A 20035-nucleotide genomic window follows, 5' to 3' on the forward strand; every position below is an offset into this window, starting at 1 on the left:
CAAAAGCTGTTTAGGCATGCGGTGGCTGGGCATGTGGGCTGCATGACCCAGCCAACGCAGCCTTGCCTGCCGGAGGAGCTCACCGATAAGACTTTCAAGGATTTGTGAGCTCCTCACACAATCCAGCCTGGTTAAACCCAGGATGGATTGTAGGCAGGTCAGCCTAAATGTTTCTAAGCTGCGAAGATTCTCCATTAGGGGGGTCCACGTTTCGCAAGCGTAGAGAAGGGAGGGAATGACTGTGGCCGAGAAGACCTGAAGCTTCGTGCCGAGTGACAGACCAGGTAGCTTCCTCACAGCAGCGTTACGCAACCGATGAAAAGATATTGCCGCTCGACTGATTCGGAGTGAGACCTCTGCTGTCAAACCGGAGCCGGTCAAGAGCGCGCACTGCCCACTCAGCACCCTCCCAATCACAGCCGCATAACCGCACCGCCACGGCCACAGCCGATCAACAACTTGACAACCACATCCACTGCGACACAACAACCACCACACACAACCACACAACCCAACAGCCACTCAACCGTGTCACACAACAACCACAACACCAAGTTAACAACCACAACACCAAGTCAACAACCACACGCACCACCACCCCCTCCCTACGCGCGTCCGCGCACACGCAGCGAGGAGGAGTGAAGTCCGCCGCAGCAGCAGCAGCCCCCATGTCGTCGTCGTTGTTGTTGCTCGGGGGGGGCCCGCGGGTCGCTCCCGGCTCCCGCCTGCTGGGCCCGCTGAGCCGGGCCCTGTCCCGGCGAGCCCTGGGGGCGGCTGCCCGCCGGGCCCTGCACTCGTCGGGCCCCCCCCCCTCCCCAGCGGCGCCTGTCCGTTCCGCCGAGCGGCAACGAGCTGGCGCGCTGCGCCGGGGTGGCCTCCATGATGCGGCTGCCCGTGCGGGAAGGCAGCGCGGGCCTCGACGCCTGCTTCGTGGGGACGCCCGTCGACACGGGCACCTCCAACCGGCCCGGGGCCAGGTGGCGGCCTCACCTCGCGACCCCCACACCGCCGTGACCCCCCGCCGTGACCTCCGTGTAGATTGTACTCTTAGGTTTTTGGGTAAAGTCACGTAGATAGAATTATAAAATAAAAATAATACTTTTATTAATAAGAATTTTATTTATATTATTTCTATTATTTTTTTTACCCACGTGACTTTACCGAAAAAACCTAAGAGTATGAATCCTTGCAGTCACGAAAGCTTCAGATCTAGAATCCGCGTAGATTGCAAGGGGGGTGAAGGCGGCACGCCAAGGGGTGGGTGGGTGGTGCGCTCAGCCGCCTTCGTCTCCCCAGTGTCGGTGTTTGCGCGCCGCGCCGGGTACTCGTCACTCAGTCGAGGTCTGTCGCATTTCTTGCTCGCCGTGCGTAGCTCACACGTACACACACACACAGCTCACACGTACACAGTACACGCCACACACACACAGCTCACACGTACACACACACAGCTCACACACACACAGCTCACACAGTACACGTCTCACACACACAACTCACGCGACTCACACACACAGCTCACACAGTACACAGTACACGCCTCACACACACACAGTACACGTCTCACACACACACAGTACACGTCTCACACACACACACAGCTCACACGCCTCACACACACACAGCTCACACGTCTCACACACACACAGCTCACACACACCTCACACACGTCTCACACACAGCTCACGTCTCACACACAGCTCACACACACACAGCTCACACACACGCCTCACACACACACACCTCACACACACACACCTCACACACACGTCTCACACACACACACAGCTCACACACACACACAGCTCACACACACACACACAGCTCACACACACACACGCCTCACACACACACCTCACACACACACATTCCTCACACACACACATCTCTCACACACACACACCTCACACACAAACACCTCACACACACGCCTCACACACACAGCTCACACGCGTCACACACGCATGGTATGTGCTGTGTTGCTGCCCCTGTTTACAGCTCCAGGCCTTGTGAGAATGCGCCCTTTCCGGGCGTCCTGGTCCATAGCCGTCTGAGTATCATGAATATTGATACATGCCAGTGAAGAATCCACCGGCGGTTACGACATTACCTGATTTGACGACCTTCTTGAGAGTCAGAAGCGCCTTTGCCACAGAGACGTAATCGCTACAGTTGCTTGACAGGTTTTACGATTTTTTTCCCAATAATTTTGGGGTGGAGTTTTTAAAGTGTTTTCCACCGAGGCCCTCCCATGCAAATTCTGAGTGCAGGCTGATGACATTCCTGTTAACATGATCGGTTTAAATTAACCACGGGAAATGATTGAAGGCTTTAACAAAGAGGATAGTAACTAGTAAAAGCCGCATGTATGTCTACGAATTGAAAAACATTCTTGAGAGACAGTTGAAACGTTGATGTACATCGTGGGTAATTTTTGAAGGACTACGATCACAATGATCCAATAAAGAAGTGCGTTAGAGCCATGTGATTACTGTTTAGCCATTCCACTGCGGGTAATTGAACTAATTAGGACTATGACACTGGCACACGATGGTCTATTCTTGCGAATAACGTTCGCTGTTAAACAGACGGCACGGCGTGTTTTTTTACGGTAAATGTGCCCGCAGTATTAATCCGGGCAGCCGCTGGGTTCGAACCGTGATTCTCTGCATGAAGCAGTGAACGCGCTGCCGCTGTGCAGTTCACAATAACCTGCGGGGGCTCTCCCCCAAAGCCACGAATCTCCATGGTGGCATGAGAAATCTTCGTGTCGGTTTCAGTCTTAGGCCACGTTTGCTGATTCTACACAGAGCCCTGCACTGATAATGCAGATGCCAGTAATCCACAGCGTTCTAAAGGGCTTTAGCAAGTTATGCTTATGAATCCTCGCATGCTAATTTTCCATGGGGCACTCGTTGGTCTGCTACTGACAAGGTCGCTTGTTCCACCGCTATGCAAGATGCAGGGATTTTTAATAGACTGATTTCGATTTAAAGCTTTCGTGACTGCAGGGATTCATCTTCTTGGTTCTTTCGGTAAAGTCACGTAGAAGGAAATTAATAAAATAATAAAAATAAAACATAATAAAATAATTCTCACGACGTTTCGGCCACAACGCAAGCAGCCGTATTCAGGTGGAGAACATTACACTTTAATACTATTTATTATTATACAATATGCTATACACTATACCATTGACCGTTGGGTGAAAGTACTAAGAGGAAGCTCCTACGCATTTCACAAGTAGTACTAATCGCATATCTGCATTTCCCATAAATATGCTAAATTCCTCTTGATATGTACTCCGCAGGGAATGGATTCTTTGCTCCGCTGCAAGCTTCCTACCACCACTCTCCCATTGACATATTTCGTTGCTTCCTCTTAGTACTTTTACGCGACGGTCAATGGTATAGTGTATAGCATATTGTATAATAATAAATAGTATTAAAGTGTAATGTTTAATACAATGTATAAGATAATATATAGTATCGTAATTTTATAGTGAATATATAGCAGTGTGGTATACAGTTGGTTGGGTAGAATAATACATAGTGTAATATTACAATGTATAGTCTATAAGCATATTAGTTGCTGTGCGCCATATTATTAACATTCCTTCCCTTTATTAATTCTAACCTTACTCCCTCCCTTTGATACTGCTAATCCTGCATAATGCATGGGCACAATGACTTTAAACCCCTCGCCAAACCTACGCATTTCACAAGTAGTACTAATCGCATATCTGCATTTCCCATAAATATGCTAAATTACTCTTGATATGCAAATTATTTTGTCAAGACGCTCTTCGCCCCTCCATCCCAGCATAAATAGTCGCTCCAAGCCTGAGGCGTGCCATTGAGACTCTGCCTTCTCGACAGACCTGTTCTCCACCTGAAGACGGCTGCTTGTGTTGTGGCCGAAACGTCGTGAGAATTATTTTATTATGTTTTATTTTTATTATTTTATTATTTTCCTTCTACGTGACTTTACCGAAAGAACCAAGAAAATAGACTGCTTGTCAACGCTGTGTTTGCCAAGCGTGTCCGTGTGTGCCCTAATGTAATGTCAAGCAAAACTACTGTTCAAGTGCACAAGCCTAGGTGTCAAGACTCATGCCGAAGATTGATCTCGTATTTGTTGTATGTTTCAGGTTCTTTTTCTAACTGAAGGCTGCAAGTGACCCATACACCGCTTAGATATAGCTCACTGCACGCGTGTGAGCTCTGATGAAAGAATGTTGACAATCCTAATTGACAGGGAGCGTGGGCCAAAGGTCTTTTGCAGTGAATGGCAGTTGGAGATGTTGGCTGCATCACAAAGGCTGCATTTCACCTTCTGCATACAAGCGAGGACAATGTTTGCAAGTCGTGTTTCTATCAATGATCAGTCAAACGTGTAAACTCCAACTGTGGGATGGCAACAAACGTGAATAGCAGCATAAAGGCCTACTTTTGAGCGTACTGCTCTATGAACCTGGCGACCTGCATTTGATTGCTGACCAAAGCTCACTTGAGCGAGCGGCGAGTGAAATCTAAACCGGCCCTGGGCCCCCTCCCCCCTTTCATAAACCGGCATTGATCACCGTGGTAAAGAATGGCCAAATAAACCCCCTTAACTGATACGGTGTAGGAAGACCTTTAATCCAGCAGTAGATTGGCAAAGGTATAAAGATTATTCAACAAGTAAAAAAAAGTTGTCAAAATTGTCGTTGAAACTAAGAGTACTTAATTAGATTTTTTTACAGGTAAAAGTGCAGCCCTACAATTACTTGCTCATGCTACTGCTGGTAGAAGGGCTGTCACAGAGAGCCCCTGTAGAATTTTAAATAATACTGCAAATATAAATCTTACAAAAACTGCCTGTGTAAGGCCAGATTCTCGTCTTCATGAACTGGAGACTTTTGTCACTTTTTAGTGAAAATGTGCAAAAGTCTCCATCACCAAGAATAGCGACTCTGGCACTTTGTGTCGTACAGAAACATCCAGAGTCCCAGTGGCTGTCAGGTCGAATGCTGAGGGCTTGGGGGGAGTATGTCTGTAAACTGGTTCACAGACGAGAGAGTCCCAGTGGAGAAGCTTCATTTTATCCGCGATATTTTGCTCTTGCGTTGTGACCAGCCTGCTCGCGGTAACGCGGTAGACACAAACCCAGCAGACCTCCGAGGTCGCTCTTTGTCGCCTTGTCCACGATTCACCTCGTCGTGTGCGATGGGATGATGTGAGCGGGAGGGTCCGTGTGTGCTGCTGACGCTGCTCTACTCAATTGCACCTCTTCATTGTGTCGTTACCTCAGTTTATTCTTGTGGCACGATGTCAAGTAATTAATGATGTTTTTTCACGTGGGTGGCCTAACGGCGGGGGGGGGGTGACGTTCGCGTATTTTGTCATCGTCCCACCAGGTTTGGGCCGCGTCAAATCCGGAGCGAGTCGGTGATGGTCCGTCCGTACAACAACTACACGCACGCCGCGCCCTTCGAGTCGCTGGCCGTAGCCGACATCGGGGACATCTACATCAACCTGTACAACCAACAGAAGAACGTGCAGCTCATCAGGGACGCCTACTCCACCATCATCTCCGGGGGCTGCCGGCCCCTCACCCTTGGTTAGCCCCTCCCTTGCACCACCCTCCTTACCCTCTCACCTGCCCAGAGAATGATTCGAAAGTTATGCCCAGGTTACCTTAATCGGTATTTAACATGTAGCAGGTCACCATGATACCCAGAGAGAGTCCACATAGGGAGGTCAGAAACTCACTTTCTGTAAATACCTTCCCCAACCAGCAGGCTGGGAGCCTCGGCTTGCTCACCCGTACTAGCCTCAGTTTGCTCACCGGCTATTCAATGCCGTACAACCTTTGCACGGTGTGGGACGTAGCAGAGGGTGACTGCGGCGAACGTAAACTCCCATTATAACTTTGGCTTCATTGTGGTTTATAAAAGGGTACCCCACAACCAAGACTGGTACCAATTGGCTAGTACTCAAGGCTGGATGGTTAGGGTAAGGATAATTGGAAGATTGCCTCGTTCGTGTGGGTTAGGAGTGAGTCACAGTGTCACTCATCAGTGGTACCACTGGTTTAGTACCAGTGGCTGTTACCAACCCTCTCGCTCGCGCTGGACTACAGGGTAACGTCGGGTGTTAAATCATGATGTGGGTGGGTTCCAGGGATAACCCATAGGTTGACATCCCTCGCCCCTCTCACCCCATCTCGCTCCATTGGACTGGGCTTCTCATGTGGCACGTTCCCCAGCTGATGGGCTCCTAGCCACCTGGGTAGTTGCCGTCTGTGTTTGTCGTGATAGCATTTCCCCAGCCGTCACACTGATGGGCAGGGAATCCAGTGCGTCAGTATGGAATTTGGCAAGCGGTGCTATGGGTTTGGCATCACATGTACCAAGAGGGCATGCGCCACATGGAATTATTACAAAGCACCATGTCAAGTGAGGCCAGCAGAGATCGTAATCCACAGTGGAAAATGTGTTCGTTGTAAGCTCTGTCAAGCAGTCGTTTCGTGCTTTTTGCTCTTTACTTGTGAGCAAGGTGAAATATCACAGTTGCGAGCGCATATTTGCACACCGATTTTCTATGTTTTAAATATAAATACGTATATTTTTTCATCAGTGTTGTCGTAAGCCCCGCAGTCAGGCTCTGGGCACATGGGACGTGGTTAGAATGTGGACTCAAAATTAACTGAGCTCACAATTCAACATAAAATCCGCTGATGCTTTGCACTCATTGGCACCCGTGGTCGTATTTACACGGCCTTAACGTCACTAAGACAGCCGGGCTGTGTGCGAGTAGAGATGTTCAACAAGGCGCCGTTTGCTTTTACATCACACTCTTCAAGCAGAGCATCTCGGGCTATTTACAATGGTCAAATAAAGTCCTCAAAAAGCCATTGTCCTATTGATCCAGCTCCAAAATAAGCCAACTCAAACAAATATCTCTACATCTAAATCCGCCAAAGCCTCCCGTAAATTGCGTGACTTTTGTGTGGCCACTGCCACTCTGATCTTCTCTCGTCTGTTGTGAAAACAGATGCTGCTCCTCCGTCGCGAACCCCCTTCTGCACTCCCCTTCTCTCTTTGTTTTTCCCTCTCCTCTCATCTCATCAGCTTCACCCTCTCATACCCAACATCTTAGCCAGGTCATTCCTTTCTCCCCATCCTACTAGGCTCTGCTTATGTATTCCTGCTGCTCATATTGAGCCGTACCCTCCTTTTTGTCTATCTTGGGGACTTCTATCCCGCCATCTCTTCCCTTTTCCGTTTCTTTCTACTTTTCTACACATTATATCCTTGAATCGACTGTTTGAAATGTTTGCCTGTGCCAGCAGTTAACAAGGTGTCCGTTGCTTTTAAAATGCCATACTGAAGGAAACGTTTAAACCAAACCTAATGGGACAGTGTTTTTTGTGTGGCTACTGGTAATTGGACTCGGACCATCTGGGGCTGGCTCCGTGCCCGAACGCAGTATTAGCCACCGGGCCACTTTGAATGAAAATTCCTTTTTACATATTCTTTGGGTCTTTCTGTAAAGTCACGTAGATAGGTTCAAAGAAAATAACAAAAAACTACGACGTTTCGATCGCAACACAAGCGGTCGTCATCAGGAAAAGGGGGTTTGCCTCGAAAGGCAAACTGTTTATAAAGGTTTAAGATGGGCGTAGCCCAAGTGTCAGCAGCATGGGCGGGGTAGCTGATGTTAATGTGAGTGGTGGGCGGGGCAGCTGATGTTAATGTGAGTGTTGGGCGGGGCATCTGATGTTAATGTGAGTGGTGGGCGGGGCAGCTGATGTTAATGTGAGTGGTGGGCGGGGCAGCTGATGTTAATGTGAGTGGTGGGCGGGGCAGCTGATGTTAATGTGAGTGGTGGGCGGGGCAGCTGATGTTAATGTGAGTGGTGGGCCACGGCGGCGCTCGTGGTGGGTTTCCACCAATCAGAGGGCTGCTGGGTAAAAAACGAGCATCTATATATATAAAATCGCAAATCTGTCTGTCTGTCTGTGTGTGTCTGTGTCGCCGGACCATACGCAGTTTCATTGGACGAAATCTGAGGGATTTGCGAGACACGATTGGTCCGTTTGGTTTTCCTAGCGCTGCGATTGGCCCGTTCATCGAGGGCGTGGCGGAGTAGCGCAGTTGGTAGCGCCCTCGCTTCCCATGCCAAAGGTCGCGGTATCGATCCCCGCGTCCTTCACAGGCGAATATATTTTTAAATCCTTTCTATTAAGTTCGCTGCCACGCATATACAGAATTTATAGTGAAAAACTTTGTTTTTACGGGTTATACTTATTATTTATTACTGCAGAGCGGCCGAGGAGATCGTGGCTGGGGGAGGGGGGCAGGGGTAGCAGCCCAACCCCAGCCTGCCAAGGTGACACCTTGGCCGGCTGGGTAATCTAGGCGAGGCCGGAGGCTCTGCACGGGACTAGGCCTCACCACGCCACTCTGACAGGTGAGTACTTTGTGCTATAAAGTCCATAAATACTGCTATAGAGTCAACATGTACTGCTGTAATCATAGCAGGTACCACCACAGTATGCACTGCTGCAGTGAAAGCAGGTACCACCACAGTCTGTACGCACTGCAGTTACATTATTAAGAGTAGTTTTGAAATATTTTTAAAACCCGGGCAACGCCGGGTACTTCCTGCTAGTGTAAATGTAAGATCTTTGAGCGGCCTCCACGGCAAGCGCGCTGAGGTGCTATGTTAATGGGAGAGATTAGCATGTTAATGTGAGAGATTAGCATGTTAATGAGAGATTAGCATGTTAATGTGAGAGATTAGCGTGTTAATGTGAGAGATTAGCATGTTAATGTGAGAGATTAGCATGTTAATGTGAGAGATTAGCATGTTAATGTGAGAGATTAGCGTGTTAATGTGAGAGATTAGCATGTTAATGTGAGAGATTATCATGTTAATGTGAGAGATTAGCGTGTTAATGTGAGATATTAGCGTGTTAATGTGAGAGATTAGCGTGTTAATGTGAGAGATTAGCATGCTAATGTGAGAGATTAGCGTGTTAATGTGAGCGATTGGCGTGTTAATGTGAGAGATTAGCGTGTTAATGTGAGAGATTAGCGTGCTAATGTGAGAGATTAGCGTGTTAATGTGAGAGATTAGCGTGTTAATGTGAGAGATTAGCGTGTTAATGTGAGAGATTAGCATGTTAATGTGAGAGATTAGCGTGTTAATGTGAGAGATTAGCATGTTAATGGGAGATCGCAGAGCCGCCGCCACCTGTAGGTGGGCGTGCGAAAGTGGCTGTGTGACAAATTTAACCTGTTAATGTAAACCCAGAGAGCCGAAAATAACAACTAACATTGGAAGGTGGCAGGATGGAAACATCACAGCCAGTTATGACTTAAACTGGTTGATAACGTCCTTCCAATGATTGCTAAGCTTGTACCCATGTTCTCGGTTGAAATTGTGTCTATGTCTGTATATATGGATGGTATCATGAACGAATCTTTGTTGATAGGCAGTGGGTTTGCAAAGTACCTTCATCTTAGAGAAATCTATTTCGTGTGAGCCCACCGCATTAAAACAATGATCAGCCACAACCGAGGTATTGGTCCTTCCGTGTTTCAGATCTGCCTTATGTTCACGAACATGGTCCGAGATATGTCTTATTTTATACATTTCTCTGAAGTTCTTTCCCATTTAGGAGATTAAAAAAAAAATTAAAACATAGCGATGAAAAAAAAATATTCACCAGTGTGTGAGGTTTAACATCGTACGTTAGTTGCAATTAACTGCAGAAACTAGACCTGGATGTTGTAGCAACATCCAGGTCTAGCGTAGCGATCTGTGCGCTGCCTGCGTACAGTCAGCGAGTGGCACCCCGCGATGCCCCACCACGGCGCAATGTTGAATGAGACGGTAGAGTCAGAGCTGTCTCCAAGCTGAGCGTGGCACGGTGCAGACACGTGACAGAGAGACGCAATACAGAGACAGAGGGAGAGATATTTGTGCACAAAGACATTGGGACAGAAATACTGAGACATGGAGAGACACACAAGCAGAAACAGATTAAGTACGAAGAGACAGACACAGAGATACATTTAGGAAGACAGATACATAGACGAAATTGGAGACACAGACAGTCAGACATAGAGACCAACACATAGAAACAGGGATATAATTAGGAAGAGACAAGGAGAGAGAAAACAGAGGCACAGAGAGAGAAACGTATAGACATAGAAACGTAGTTGTTTTACAAGACACTGTACGCTCATTCATTCGTCACGTCCCTGGTGGTGTAGGAAACGGGCAGCTAGGACATCTATTTACAGAACACCGCACCACAGTAACGTGCATTGTATACCCTAATCTCCTGTTAAATTTAACACGAGTCTCCAGCTCGGGACAAATTTATAAATCTACACCGCACGATAATTGTGTAATGCGGGCATAAACGGCTTCGCGGATATGACGTCATGGGGGGGAGGAGTTAGGTCACGTGTGAGAGAGGGGTGAGGTCTTAAGGGAGAGATACCGGAAGAGACGAGAGAGTGTGGGAGATAGAGTTAGAGTGAGGCCACGCAGGGCGGAGGTCGAGGAGTGGCGAGATCGCCACACACGGAGAGTAAGACTTGGCACCGTCGGCCAGCGGTGACCAAGCACGGAGGAACGACGGGCAGCGGTGGAGCTGCAGTGAGGGCAGCGGTGGAGCTGCAGTGAGGGCAGCTGGAGGACTGCACAGGGGATCTGCAGCGGAGCTGCAGAGGTGTGGAGGCTACGGGAGCGAGGGCAGCTATGGAGCTGCCAAGGGGAGAGCTCTGAGCGAGGGCCGTGTGGGAAAAGTATAAGAGCCCGAATAAAGGACAACGGAGACAGACCCAGGATCGAGTCCCTTATTACAATCGTATCGAGAACTCATTGTTCACAGCCTACAATGCACTAAATTCTTTGCCCTCAGAATCTGCAGCAATGACGTTTCATGTAACTGAGCCGCATTCGCTGAGCCGTTGTCGCAGATTGTGTAAGAGATGTAGTGTTTCAACGGTGCCTCCTTACAAGCTTAGCTGGCTTTGGTGAACAAGCAGCAACAAAAGGTGTATTTCGCAGGGTGACGTCGGTCTTGCTAACCTAGGAACGATGATTGCTCCGCCGAGCACCACACCCAGCCAGACAGCGCGGCTCAGCCACATTTCGCATGTTGGATGTTGCAACATTCACCTGGCCCTTCTGTCCATACCGACAAAAGAACAACAGCTCCCTGCCAGACCAACACGGAGCTGTGCACCTCACCAGCACACCCCTGGCCTCACCAACACTCTGCACATCTCAATAGCACACAACTTCTCACCAGCACTTAGCTTACCACCACACTCATTATAGCTGTGATCCAGAATTCTGGTGGCAAGGGTGGGTGGGTCACTTATCTTTGAAACTAGTAATCCCGCTGGGCTACAAGGGGGCCGAGAGATCCCAGTCCTGCAAATGGGATAACACTGAGGGTGGAGAGGAAAGTGAATTGCTAGTGGAGGAGAGGAGGAAAATCTTGAATCTGAACTTAAGCAGGATGCGTCGTCCTCAGTGGGCAGCTGTCCGAGAGAGACAGTTCCAGACTGCGGGCTGAGCAGAGGAGCAGAGACCCCCCCCGGTGATTGGAGCGTTATCAGAGGAGTAGAAGGAGTAGGTGTTGAGAGTTGACCTTGGCTCCTGGAGCAGAGGGAAGTGAGGTGAGGGACGTGGTGGGATGAGCCATTGGACGGCCTCGTGGCTCGTGGAGTCTGGTGAGGCTCACATCTCTCCCCGTGAGAGGAATTCTCAAAATCTCCTGTTACAGGAGGCAGCTGGGTGGCTAGCAGGTCAGAGATTGTGGGTTCGAATTCAGGCGGACGTCTGTGATTTAACCGGGTTCTCAAGATGGCCTCAGTCCGGGCACCGATCACTGCGAAAAAAACAGTGACCTAACATTTTGGTTTCCACTTACTTTGGCTAAATTCCAGCTCTGAGAATTGATCGTAATGCATCAAACATTGCTCTTCGTGGCAAGGCAGGTGGTTAATTGCTGCCCCTCATTCTTTTGACCGAAAGTGGCTTGAAGGGATCTCAGACGTAGCTCTGTGGTATCCGCTTCTGTGGGCCGATGTCAAAGACGAGGGGTTGCACTGCTCTTCAAGAGATCTGAATCGAGATTTTGTTTCTTGTCTCAATCTGGCTAAAGCTGGAGCTAAAGATAAAAGTATCTGAGCACTTCCTGCTTGATCTGGATAGCTGTGTTCCTCCACAGTTTCTGCAACCATTCAGGGTGTGCACTGCTTCATGCAAGTTGGCGTTGACAATGCGTCCATCTACACACCTTGTTCAAAGCCTATAGTTCTGCTGTATGGCCCCCGCCGTTCAAAGCTGGTTTTTTTACATGCTTACAAATCTTGCGAGACTGCCAATGCACCATCGCCAAACAACAATTTGATTATCACCGCCTACGATCACATTCCTTTTATGAAGTAGTGCGCGTTTGTGTTCTGAAATGTTACATGAAAAGATGGAAACACATCCAGAGCAGTACAATGAACACGGAAACGCAACACGTTCATCAATACCGCAGTGCGTGACCTTCGAATGAAATGTGTATAATGGGTGACGTGTCTGGCAATGTTCCTTCTTGGCAGTACAAGGACAGGCGAGAGAGGTAGAGTCACTGTCCACTCGATGTGCCGTGAAGAAGGCCCATTTCCTGAAATGTCGCCTATCATATACTTTTTCTTTTAAGGACACAGCGTTTTTGACCAGTGTTGAGTTGTTTTGTTATTTGCGCTCGTACCCTGCTGCCATTACAGCAGCGTCACCAAATAATTTGTTTGACGATGAACAAGGGCTGTGATAATCGTAAAAAAAATTGCATAACTGGTAACCGAATTAAAGAAACCGGTAAAAGCCTTATTACCGGTTTGCCACACACATAAATGTGTGTATGTTTATCAGCAGGTCGTGTGGGGTGGGGTAAAGTGTGGGTATGCCCACCACTTCCAGGACAAGCGGTCAGTGACTCGCTCCAGCGGGAGCACACTCGCCGCTTGTTGCGTAATTGTGAACTGTGCACAATGCCGAATTATACCCTGCAGTGACATCTGACTGGGCTATAAAAAGTTAAAATTGCAAGGACAGATCATGTGGCATATTTCACAACTGCTGTCCGCCACACCCATCAGAATCACTTTTACCGGACACCCTGCGGGTAATCCCTATGCATTGTTCTCATGCTTTGTTTAATCTGTGTGAGAATTGGGTGCGGTTGTGCGGAATGCATCATCTCCCTTGTGAATGGCGGCGGTTGGAATTTTAATCTGCACCGTGCGCGCCGCGTGACACTTTCATCTGTGCCCTCGTCCGTCCATCCGTCTGTCCATCCGTGTATGCAGGGGGCGACCACACCATCACATACCCCATCCTGCAGGCCTTCGCTAAGCAGTAAGGCTTCGCTTGCACTTTGGCTCACAGATCTCTCGGTAGCGGTGGGTCTTCAGGTCCGTGCATACATACTCACCGAACAAAGCACACGGTGAAGTAGACGACCAGGCCTGGTGCCTCGCACCGACGCCGGCACGACTGGCACGGCGCAGGAGTTACGTCATGGGCAGCCAGGCCATATCATTTGCATTGACGAGCTTTGGTCATTTTCTTAGCAGACTGGAGACTAATCTTTTTCAAATCAGCTGGAAACAATGGCTAATGTGCACTGCACGAGGAAATAGTCGGGTTGTCAATGTTAATGTTGCGGCACGGTATGCGTTTGTGTGTTTCTTTGTATAACAATGTGTCGCCGTTTTATTTATTTATAGACCCATGGGTTAGTTGACTTGTTAATCTGTTTTGCATGTGCTCTGAGATGGATTGCTGATGATGATGAAAAACCGAGGTTTTCGCTAGTGCTGACCTGATGCTCAAACTCTAGGGACAGTTTGCTGTGAGTGAGTGGTGACCTCAAGGTGGTAGTGATGTGATAGTGTTCTAGTAACGTGGCGGTGTTGGGAGTGAGGTGTGGCGTTGGTAGTCACAGAGCGGTGTTGAGAGTACATAGTTGTGTTGGTAGTCACGTGTCGGTGTTGGAGTGAGATGTGGCATTGGTCGTCGCGGGACGGTGTTGAGAGTGACATAGATGTGTTGGTAGTCACGGGACAATGTTGGGAGTGATGTGGCGGTATTGGTAGTTGCGGTGCGGTGTCGGTAGTCATGGGGCGGCGTGCGCTGCAGGTACGGCCCGGTGGGACTCATCCACGTGGACGCCCACGCCGACACCAACGACCTCATGCTGGGGGAGAAGGTAGCGCACGGGACGCCGTTCCGCCGCTGCGTGGAGGAGGGGCTGCTGGACTGTAAGCGCGTGGTGCAGATCGGCCTGCGCGGGTCGGGGTACTCCCCCGACGACTACAACTGGGGCCGCCAGCAGGTGCGGCAGCGGCAAGCACTGTCGGGTCGGGAGGCGGTTGAGGTGGCCGCTTGGGGAATTCATAATGCCCGTGTCGGGGGAACTGAGCCAACACCACCGAGGTCCCAGGCTTCGTGGCCGCCCCCGTGATTGAACCGTCGAGTTGATGGTCTTGGCCCTAGCACCGATGATTGGTTAAAAAAGTCCAAGTGAGTTGCCGCTCGAATGGGCATTGAAGCGGTGCTGCACTTCTGTTTAGAGCCCAGAGCCAGCAGTGGAAATTCTGCGTGTTTATGAAGGGAAAAGTCCAATCATAGAATAACCAGTAATGACTTCCCAACACGTATGGGTTTTCACTCAAATATAGCCCTGGGAGTGTCAGGGCATTCGAAGTTGTGGATAGCGAGGCTGGTTTATATGTGTGTTTGTGTATGTGTTTACGGGGAGTGGTGGTGTCGCGGTTAGCGCGCCCTGCTACGAACTCAGCCGTCCGAGTTTGATTCCCACTCACGGACAAGACTAGTGACGAATATTTGAACCGATCCTGGTACGATGTGTAAACATCGTCACTGGGGAGACAAAGGCGGTCGGGCGTGGTGACGGTCAACCACCCACCCCCGCGTGTTCCATGCGAGCCTTCATAGGCGCTCGCCCCAACAGTCTATTAAGGCTGTACGGGGGATCTTAGTGTGTTTGTGTGCGTGTGTTCCCATGTGCACGCCGGCTGCAGGGTTTTCGCGTGGTGCAGGCCGAGCAGTGCTGGTTCAAGTCGCTCGCTCCACTCATGAAGGAGGTCACCCAGCAGATGGGCTCAGGTCCCGTCTACCTCTCCTACGACATCGACTCGCTCGACCCGGCGTACGCGCCGGGCACCGGCACCCCCGAGACCGCCGGCCTCACGCCCTCGCAGGTGGGCCCCGTCGACAGCACAGGCACCGGGACACGGCTGGGCGGGAGGAGTGGGGGATGGTGATGGCGCAACTTATCGAGACGCCCGGCACGGCCGGGGAAGCGCCAGTGAGGGAGCCAGCATGTGGAGGCGTCGCTCAGGCTATCATCACCCGGCACGGAATGCCCGGCCACAGGAGCCACAGGGTTGAGAATCGCCGGCAGAGACGCAGTACAGTATTGATTTACGCAGCGGCGTCTAATTGCTAGCGCATAGTATGGCGCTGTCCTGAAAGTGTGGGTATGTTTATTTTATAGAAAGAGCAGCAGAGGAGAAAATGAAGGTTTTACGCCTCGAGTTCAACAGGTGCAGGGAGCTAACAGCATGGACGGCTGGGGGAAGGGAGTTCCAGACCCGGAGGCAGCAATGGATAATGAGCGACCTCCCACTGACCATAGGTTGACTGCGGACTTTGACAGAAAGCCTTGGTTGCTGGGGCAGAGAGTGTGCGTGAAGGGGAGTAGAATGAGATGAGAGGGGCGACGTAGAAGAGTGTGTGGAGGAGCGTTGAGTGGGATGAGCAGAAGATGTAGGATAGTGCGTGGATGGTAGTTGAGTGGCATGAGAGGGGGTGAGGTGAGTGAGATGAGAGGGAGATGCAGGAGAGTGCATGGAGGGGAGTAGAGTGAGAGGTGAGAGGTAGGCAGGGGCGAGGACCTTGAAGACAGTGAGTGCGATCTCGAATTCGATCCGGGACTAGTTTGGGATTGGGTAGCGAAACCTCAGGGTAGGGAAGTGACAGTCAAGGAGCCACCAGTGGAGAGGGTGACCGGTCAAGGAGCAGCTTCCACATCAAGCACCCTGCGTTGTATGTCAACTGCAATGGTGTTTACACAAAACTTTTCGGGTTCCTCCCTTAACATGCACTACTTTGAATTACAGTCTTGAGGGAAACTGCCCTAGACGTGATTTTTGCAACCGGCCATTCGAGCGGAACCGGCAGTCGGCTTTGCACGTCCAGGGCACCGCCTTCAGAACCACCGTGAGTCATCAAAACCCCAGACGACCCCGACGAGGAGTCGAGAGGGCAGCACCAGTGCAGCGTCGCACAAACGGCGATATATCTCCGTGACTTCATGAGACACACGGAGATTTGCAACGGGTGGCCGGGGATATCGGCTTACTACTATTTAGCAACTCGTGTATGTGTGTCAGTGTCATGGCCCAAATATGCTAAATTTCAAATTAATCACAAATTACTCATTTGGAATCTACAAAGTGATCACCGCCTTCTACTGGGAAACTTTGGCAGGACCCTCCTGAAAACAGTCATTGGACTCCGTGAGGCTGTCCTCAGTAAACTAGCGCAAGAGTAACTCTCTCAACAAACTTGATAAGCAGACAATACACTTCTTTCACACATCTATTCCTCCATATAACCATTTTTATTTTTGACACAACCAATCTGCCCCGTGGCCTTCTGGTAAAGCATAATATCAGCAGCATTGATTGATTACAAGCAGACTCTGGACTGGTTTTAGACACGCAGTGTGAGAGCAGAGAAAAGTAACACAGATGATATCAACGTGACGGTGCAAGCAAGACACACACAGAGCAGTGAATTCTTGAATCAGTTCCTTGACCCTCAATCGCGACACTCCAGAGATTCACGGTGGCAGCACGGAGGTGAATTGTGAACTGAACACTGCGCTCCAGGTGCGTCACGATGCACCGATTCGTCAGTTACGCACATTCCTGCACGCAGACGGCCAAATGGCCCAGAGGTCCCACACCTCTGATGATCACGGTTGGCTACTTGCGGTGCGAAAGAAGTCCAACGTGCATACAGGTCAGAGCACTCAACTGGCACTGCTGAGATTCTGGATCCGAATGGAGGATTCGGCCGCCTGGCATCACACGAGGTCCCCAAGTGGAGTGAGTTGATGGCCTCCGGCAGGTCACCAATGATTGTACGAACAAACAAAAAAGGATGACATTTAATTATTTTTCCCTGTAATTTGGCCCAATTCCAGCTGTTGGAATTGAATCCTCAACTTAGTTTCATGCGTTGGACTTTACCTTTTTAGCCGACTGGGTGGGAAGGTGCTGCCCCCTATTGTATGACTTGCAGATAGCTCTGAAATTCACTTCTGTAGACCATTCCCTAACATGAAGGCACTGCTCTGCCAGATTTCAAAATTAATTATGTGACATGACAGCGCAATAAAGATGAAAATGAGGAAAATGTGTGTGGGGTGCTCACCGTGTCGCCTCCAGGGTCTGGAGATCATCCGTGGCTGCAGGGGCCTCAACCTCGTGGGCTGTGACCTGGTGGAGGTGTCGCCTCCCTACGACACCACAGGTGAGTTCCCACGTTCCCCACGCGCAGCGGCAGCAGCGCACGGGGCAGCCTCACATAGGGCAGCTGTAGCGCTCCATCAGTGCGAGTCTGTGGGAGTGTGTGCATACGGGGAGTTCAAGGTGGCCAGGCGTGGCATTGGCCAAACACCCCAACGTGCGGCCGCGCCGACCTTCACGAACAGCGCCTGCCCCGACCGTGCGTTAACGGCTACGCGGGGGCTCCTGCGTGCGCGCGTAGGCAACACGGCCCTGTTGGCGGCCAACCTGCTGTTCGAGATGCTGTGCGTCCTGCCGGGAGTGAAGTACCGCTGCGAGCAGAGCAGCGGCGGGGGCAGCGTCACGCACGAGTAGCGGCCTCGCACGGCGGCCGCAGGGGCCAGGGTCTCTCGCGAGCTCACGCGTGTGTGGCCCGCGTCCACCAGCACCAACTCCCCTGGGATGTCCCACACACAGAGCACCTCTGAGCTCGCTCTGCACCCCTCTAGTGAGATGGCCTAAATGTACAGTTACACACAGATTAGTGTGAAGGCCGGAATGCTTTGATTGGCTCAGGGGAGGTCTTCATCCAGATGTTAACTGACCATGGCTGATTATGACATTTAGTAAACTCACGGGCGAAAATTGTGCCCATGACTCAGACCTCGGTAGGCGTCGTGCTTTGCTTGTAGCCGCACGTTCCGGCCTCTGCTCGTGCCTACGCGAGAGGGGACTTGTAAATGAGCCACGTGTCGTTCGCTCTTTCACCGCGTTTCCAGACCCGGGGAAATGCAGCGTACGCCATTGAATGTAACCATAATGACAACCAATGTAGGGTGCTGCAGGTCGGTCAACTTGGCAGGGGCCAGAGTTACCATCGCCGTGCGGGCGGGCGGGCCAGCGAGCGCCGCTGGCTGCCAGTAGGCGGCTCTGGCGAGCAGGCGGTCCCCGACCGCACACCACGCTCCGCTGCCATCGTGGCAGACTTGTGGTTTACCGCCCAGGGTCGCTGATTCAGCTCGTTATTTGAGAGGGGACCGGCGCAGCGGGGCCATGACGAATCCGGAGGGGGCGCCCACTGGTGGTTGTTGGACACGCGACACGTCGCCCAGGGAATGGAGCCCCAGGTCACACCGAGGAGGCTGCGCGTGGCCGCCCGCTCTGGAGGTCACGTTGATCCCGCAGCCGGTCACGCGCGTGAGTCGTTGGCAGGGTTGTTGTTGTTATCCAAATTTCAACACGTTCGTCATTAACACTGCCCATAAAACATGCACGCATATATATAAAAAGGAGTGGCCCATTTTCACCATCTGCTATGAAGAAGTGCCTTTGCCAAGTACTGTGTATGTTTATAGTTTTCTCTTTACGGCAGTGCTATTAAGGAACATGTCGAGCCCTTGCTTTCTGTGCTTATGCCCCTCTGCCACCGCGAAATCACAAAGAATAGAACGTTATTACTGATAAGAGATGATTACGAATCTCAAACAAGCAATGAGCTGGATGATGTAGACACAAAGGCTGTGATCGTCATGAATGTTTGAAATGACCGCGTATCAGGTTCACACGCTGTGAATGCTGGAGACAGAAGATTTTAAGTATACATTTTTTTAATTTGGCATTAAAAAATATACACATTCTTAAATCTTTAACATTCCAATGCGGTGGCCGGGTGGCTATTAGGTCAGGGCACTGAGCCGGTACTGCTGAGATCCTGGGTTTGAATCCAGGTTCTCAAGCGTAGCGAGTTGATGATAGTCTCATCCGGTCACCAGGACTACCAAAAAAAACATACATTTTGGCAAAATTCCAGTTTAACCGGCACCCATAATACAGGTTAACCGGCATGCGATGAATATGACTCTCGGGGGCGGAACAGGTGGGAAAGTGCCGCCACTAAGTGTGGAGGGCATCTCGGAAGGGATCTCAGAGGTAGCTCCTTGATGTCTGCTTCCAGGGCCGTTTTCAAACACAAAGGGTTACACTGCTCTGCCAGAGATCTAAATGGAATCTTTGCGTCACCCATAGCGCGATGAGGTTGACATTGCGTGTGGCTTTATTTACCCACAAATCGCTCCAGAGTTACAGGGTTCAATTCCTAACTTTCTGCAGATGCAGTGGTGAATGTATCGAACAATTGACCCACCTCCCAGGTCTGTTGTGCATTAAATATAATCATTAACTGTGATCTTCATCAGAATCTTAATTAATTTTGGAGAAGCCCGATAAGAAATAAAGCTCTTTTTCACAGATGTCCAGTAATGAGATAATTAACTCATTAAATCGTGAGATTCGCTATAATGAGCATGCGTGTCCCGTGTTTACTCCTTTCAGTGATGTGGTCGTTGTAATAGATGTAGTTTTGCAAGAAAAACCCACATTGCTTCCACCACAATCACCACCACTGCCATCACTAGCACCATCACAATA

The 20035-nt window shown here is 50.2% G+C and overlaps 1 protein-coding gene across 1 annotated transcript; it reads left to right on the plus strand.

Annotated features, from left to right (window-relative positions):
* Positions 1-297: 297 nt before the first annotated feature.
* AGMAT (agmatinase (putative)) lies at positions 298-19900 on the plus strand. Its single transcript, XM_078873115.1, is given in 8 exon segments — positions 298-815; positions 817-977; positions 5399-5601; positions 13376-13424; positions 14208-14403; positions 15113-15292; positions 17549-17633; positions 17871-19900. Coding segments are annotated over 8 exon segments (1134 nt in total). The 5' UTR covers positions 298-668; the 3' UTR covers positions 17984-19900.
* The last annotated feature ends 135 nt before the right edge of the window (positions 19901-20035 follow it).

Source organism: Lampetra fluviatilis, chromosome 36 (assembly GCF_964198595.1).
Source record: "Lampetra fluviatilis chromosome 36, kcLamFluv1.1, whole genome shotgun sequence".
In the NCBI taxonomy this organism is placed as follows: domain Eukaryota; kingdom Metazoa; phylum Chordata; class Hyperoartia; order Petromyzontiformes; family Petromyzontidae; genus Lampetra; species Lampetra fluviatilis.